A 5483-nucleotide genomic window follows, 5' to 3' on the forward strand; every position below is an offset into this window, starting at 1 on the left:
GTTTCTACGAGCAAGGAATTAACAAGCTTCCAAACCGCTGGAAAAAATGTGTAGAGCGTGAAGGAGACAATGTAGAAAAATAATCAATAGTATTTTTGTATTATTTTATAAATAAATAAATGTTAAAAAAGAATTCCGGTTAATATTTGATTCACCCTCGTATATAACCGGGTTCACCCGAGTAAAAATTTTAAATCAAAAGTAATAATTTAATTAATTAAAATTAATTAAAAGTAATAATTGTAATAAATTGTAATACATTCTCGCGTTGGTGTCGTGGTAGGGACTGAGCTTTCCTCTCATGACTTTGATGGCTATTTTGGCAGTAGCACTGCTACTGACAGGGGTTTCCGTGCTAGATAGGCTGATAAACAAGAGAAAAGGGAATTAGAAGGACACCAAAACCCATCAATTAAAAATGGAGAGTATATTAAATATTTTGAAACGCTTGTCGCTTCCCGATGATCGTCGAGGGCCTCTTGAACCACAGCTAGGGGGCCACAGCATGTGGGATGCATGTCTTACAGCTATCATTGCAGATAGGGTATATTCTCATTGCGACGAGAGTGATATCCTTACAGAAGAACAAACTGGATGTTGTAAAAACTCGCGAGACTGTAAAGATCTAGTTACTATAGATGCTGTTGTCGTGACTCAGGCTTGTAAGCAGCAAAGGAACTTAAACATGGCATATATTGACATACATGTCACAAAGCAGTTTTCCAAGGCGAATTATATAAATATCTGGGTATTCCTAAATCGAAGGGTATTTAGCATACGATAGTTGAGACAAGTCTAACGACTTCAAATCAAATGGTCTAACATCGAACTTGAAAAGTTGAACAGAATCGTCCACGTAGAAATGACGAGGCGCCGAAAGCACCACAAAAATGCAGCGATTTAATGAATAGTTTTACCATGACATATAGGGGGTAGGGGCGCTGTAGATGTCAAAAAACTGTGCGAGTCACAAGTTATACAGTTGCTATTTTAACAGCAAACGAAATGTTGCGCTTTGCAACACCATCTGTAAAGCGGATCTTTACTACACGCCCTTGAATTTGTCCTAGATGGGATCTTAAATATCAGAGCAGAAACCATAGACGAATTAAGAATACAATGGAGGCAGAAAGCTATCCATGAAAAGCACCACAAATCGTTAGGTCAACATGAAGTGGATAGTGAGGCATCCAATATTTGGCTAAGAAAGGGTGTTCTGTATTCAGAGATGGAAGGATTTGTGATTGTGATACAGAACAAGGTTGTCAGCACCAGGAATGATCGCAAACACGTGTTACATCAAGACGTGGTTTACCGGTGCCGATTATGTAGAGATACCAACGAATCATTATACCCCATATAATGGTCATGGTGTTCTTCTCTGCAAGTTGGCTTGATTCCTACTTGCATTAACAAACCAGCTTTGATGTTATGTATGAGTTTCAATGTTTGAGCATAGCGGAGGATGGCCAGGAACTCAGCCTAAAGGCGGTGCGGTGGCATACCGCCCAATTAGGATTCTTATTCCCTCCTCCCTGTGCTGTTCTAACCTCCCCTTGCCTACTTCTTTGGAGCCATCTTTTTACCAGAATAACCTTTCAGAAGGAGCTTACTATTTGATTTCCATATATCCCTGCTTGGGATAAACACGTAGAGAGCCTTGGTGTGTTCAAAGCGTTTTATTGTATTGTCTTGCCTTATGTATAGCATTGGCAGTGTGCTGATGTCGCTTTGGAGTTTAGTGTGAGTAAATACCCAAGTCCATATATTTTCTCTTGCCAGATGGCCTATCGCGTGAACCTTCCTGGCGATTATCGCAACGTGTAAAGGCTTTTTTTAGAGCATGTATTCTATCACCTCTGCGAACGTAGTATTCATTGCTCTCGTAACGCCCTTAAATTCTTGCGTTTGAAAAACTTTGCAGGCTAACTTGCATCGTTTTGAGTTTCACCCATGAACACCAAATCAAGAACGCGTACAGTAGCCTTAATTTAAGGATAGTGGAGTGAAGCCATGTAAGCATTTTAGGCTTTAGACCCCAAACCAAAGGCTCTTCTGCATATCCAAAATGACATGAAAAACTTGCTGCATTGGTTCTCAAGAAGCTTCACCTAGTTCTGTTTGCTATCTGGATTCCCCTTTAATATTTGACGGAGTCTGAAATTATCAAATATTTACCGCGAAATGCAGATATGTCAACTGTCGAGACTTTCTGCTTTCTCTTGTGCAAGGCCGGTCTTTTCGGGATTTACCGAGAGCTCTGAGGTATCGCACTAGAGCTCTATGATGAATATCTCCGGCCTTGTAAGAATTATCAATGTTTCTAGGTGAGCCTCCATGAGTAGGATTGCAAAGTCTTCTGAATATCACTAGGTATACCCTTCCTTATTTAACCTACGAAGAAGTCCGTCCACAGCAATACACCACAGGAGGAGTGACAGACATCTCACTGAGGGCATCTTCCCCTGACTAAACCCTCGCCCAATCTGGCTTCGAATCGCCTCCAGTGAAGAATGCTTTAGAAACAGCTTACGAGTTACTCTGACACGCCACACCTTAAACTCTCTCGACAAATGAGGAGTCTAGGTGCAAAGAGGGTAACGAACGTGACAGCTACCCCATTTTCTAAATTACAATCCTCACAATTACTCCTCTAGATACCTTTAAAACACTATAACTTTGAATACCTTATTATTTCTGGCTAAAATTTTCAAAGAGAGCGTATCACGGCTTTCCGAAAAAATGAATTTCTGAATGTAAGGAATATTGCAGAATTCTGCAAATGCGAACGTTTTTCTGCCGCCATGTAAAGTTTAGTTTTTTTGTTTATACCTCTTGTACCAAGACCCCTCAAAGAACTCCTGGAAGGGCAGCCAACAAGAAGACCTTTCTATCTCAGCTACTGCTCCAATTCGCCCACGACAGCATAGAATGCAGTTTCTACACAGTACCGGTCTGAAGGCAATTTAGTTTGGTTTTCCCTGTTGTATAATACTCTAGTCTTTTAATGGATTTTCTCCAGGTATGTGTTTCACCATTAAGCTTCTTTTACAGACCTAGTTGTACTTGTAGCGCAATCTTACTAATATAAAGGAATCAGAGCCCTTCGCAGAAAATCCCCGGCATACTATAACTCATCTGTGGTACCGAAGCTCGTGGAGGACTTCACAAGACAGCCTTTGAGTTCCTATTTATATTAGTCTCAAAGTGTATTTCTTGGGTTTTCTGATTTTTAAAATAGCCGGGTTTCCTAGGGCTAACTGAAACAAGATATATTAGTGATCCGAAAGACACTTCTCGTCGGGAACTTTCCAGTCTACTATCTTGTTCCTCAGCTCTTCCATGCATGGAATCTAATCGAGAACCTTACTCCTGTTTTTAATCTTGAATGAAGGAATATCACAACAATTAAGAATCTGCAGCTCAGTTCCCGCTAGGTACTTAATTTTATAGCTTCCTCCTCCATTTATTTTTGCGCTTTCCCAAACTGTGTGATGAGATTTAGTGTCATAGCACAACAGCAAAGAAAATCTATTCTCATACCAGTTCCGAATTAGATCCTCGACCTCTCTAGGAGTTTAAGGCCCCTCGGCGTCGCATGTGAAATAAGCCAAAGCAATATAGACGTCTAGTCTTTCTTTGTTTCGACTCTCTTGAATTCTTAACGCGTTTTTTCGCGTGCCCTCTTAAATATAGAGCCACTTTCCCCTTAGCCACTCATACATTCCCTGCACAACTAGGGTTATTGTATTGAGGCAATCCCTTTTTGCACAACTGCCATACGCCTGTTTAGAGCCGCTGAGGCGCGTTTGCCGTACTGCAAATTTATATGCATAATTAAGATTTCCATCTCAGCCATTAATAGACTTATTCGGGACGTCTCGAGCTGTCTTTCATCATCTTGCCCGTAGATCGAAAAGGAAGAGTTGTTCCAGATTACCCTGCGATATCTAAGACCCATTGTGGGGAGCCTTGGTTGTTTTTCGAGAGCCGCGCTGTGCAAGGTTCATGAGAGCCCATGGTCGGGGCTCTCGTTGTGTTTAGTTAGTTTGTTATTGTAGGCCATGTTATTCGTTAACCCCAATACCATTCAGCCCTTGACACGGGGATCACTTCATGGCTTAGGACTATGAGAACTCGCACCCCGCCCATAGAATATTTGCCTGAAATAATCATTCCTATGCTAAGGCACCGCAGACTAAAGTCCGTCAGTTTCCTAGAGCTGCCACACCTCACAATGCAGTCCCTCTGGTTGACCATCTGCCGATATAAAGTCCAAAACACCCTTAAGCCCTCTCAGCAACCACAAGATCACTTGATTACTAGCACACTGCTGGTGATTAATTATCGTTTTAAATCTGTATTTTCAAATTAACTTACACTCCAGCTTTTAATTTCCGTTAATCTGTTTGCCACAACACATCCAGCTGAACCAGCACCAACGATTATAAAATCATAGTTTTCGGGCTCAGTTTTTAAATTAGAACTTTCATCCCTTGAAGATGAAAATAAATTGGCAACAAAAGCCATGAACAAAATTTGTGATGGTGTACAGGTCGGACCATTTGGATTTGTAGCACATAATGCAGAAGTATTTTCTGGTGTCCACGTCATTATCCTATAAGAATAATAATGCTTGGTATTTAAATTAATAATTGATTTGAATCAGTCTTTCTACAACTTAGGTTTAAAACACATGAATAATTATGTTCTAGATTTGATAGGGGAGAATAGGAAAGGTTCGATCGCGGACAAGTCCGATCACCAGCGATTTCTTAATATGTCGTTTATATTTATAAATGGAATTGCTGCCAAAATTTAGTTCCTCTAGTGAACTTACTTCACACATGTAAATGACGGCGCGCGCAGATGTGTCGCTTGCATATAATCGGAACGTAACCGCAATTGTGAAAAAATTGGAAACAACTGACCTTCGATCAATTTTCTGAAGTAGTTTGCCATATCGCACGAGTGCTTTGCATGAAATAAAGTTTTGTTGTCCTGTAAGTATATACATATCTTAATATGGGGCATTATTCCTCAACTGCCCCAACTCAAAAAGTCATGTTTTTCGATTGTCTCTAAATTCTGGGAATATGTTCGCCTACCCAACAGTAGTTAATCCACAAACTTATAGACCAGGATTACCAATCCTCCCCAAGTGAGGGGGGGTTGAATTTTCAACCCCAATGCCTGCAGGGGTAGTTTCAAACGCCTGTAACTTCCTTTCTAATTACGCGATTTAAAATTTTTATGAGGGTTTTGGAAAGTGCTTTTTATACGCTCTCATCCTATTTTATTATTTATAACAAAAAAAATTGTTTAAACAATTTTTTCAATAAATCAATTGTTTATATAACTTTTTTCGCAATTTAGGCATTTACGATTTTTTTTAAATAGTCTCAAAAGAAAGCTTGACTTTTTTTACTATGAAAAATGTCTAATAAGAAAATGGACAAATTGAAATTCATTGAGTTACAGAG

General features: G+C 39.8%; 1 protein-coding gene across 1 annotated transcript in view; it reads right to left on the reverse strand.

The window, feature by feature from the left end:
- LOC117179393 (glucose dehydrogenase [FAD, quinone]-like) overlaps window positions 1-4614 on the reverse strand; it is an 8998-nt gene extending 4384 nt beyond the window's left edge. Inside the window, exon 1 of the mRNA XM_033371137.1 lies at window positions 4381-4614. Within this exon, the coding sequence (XP_033227028.1) occupies window positions 4381-4614 (234 nt within the window). The remainder of the gene's footprint in view (window positions 1-4380) is intronic.
- Window positions 4615-5483: the final 869 nt, after the last annotated feature.

The sequence above is a fragment of the Belonocnema kinseyi genome, chromosome 1, assembly GCF_010883055.1.
Source record: "Belonocnema kinseyi isolate 2016_QV_RU_SX_M_011 chromosome 1, B_treatae_v1, whole genome shotgun sequence".
NCBI classification, from domain to species: Eukaryota; Metazoa; Arthropoda; class Insecta; order Hymenoptera; family Cynipidae; genus Belonocnema; species Belonocnema kinseyi.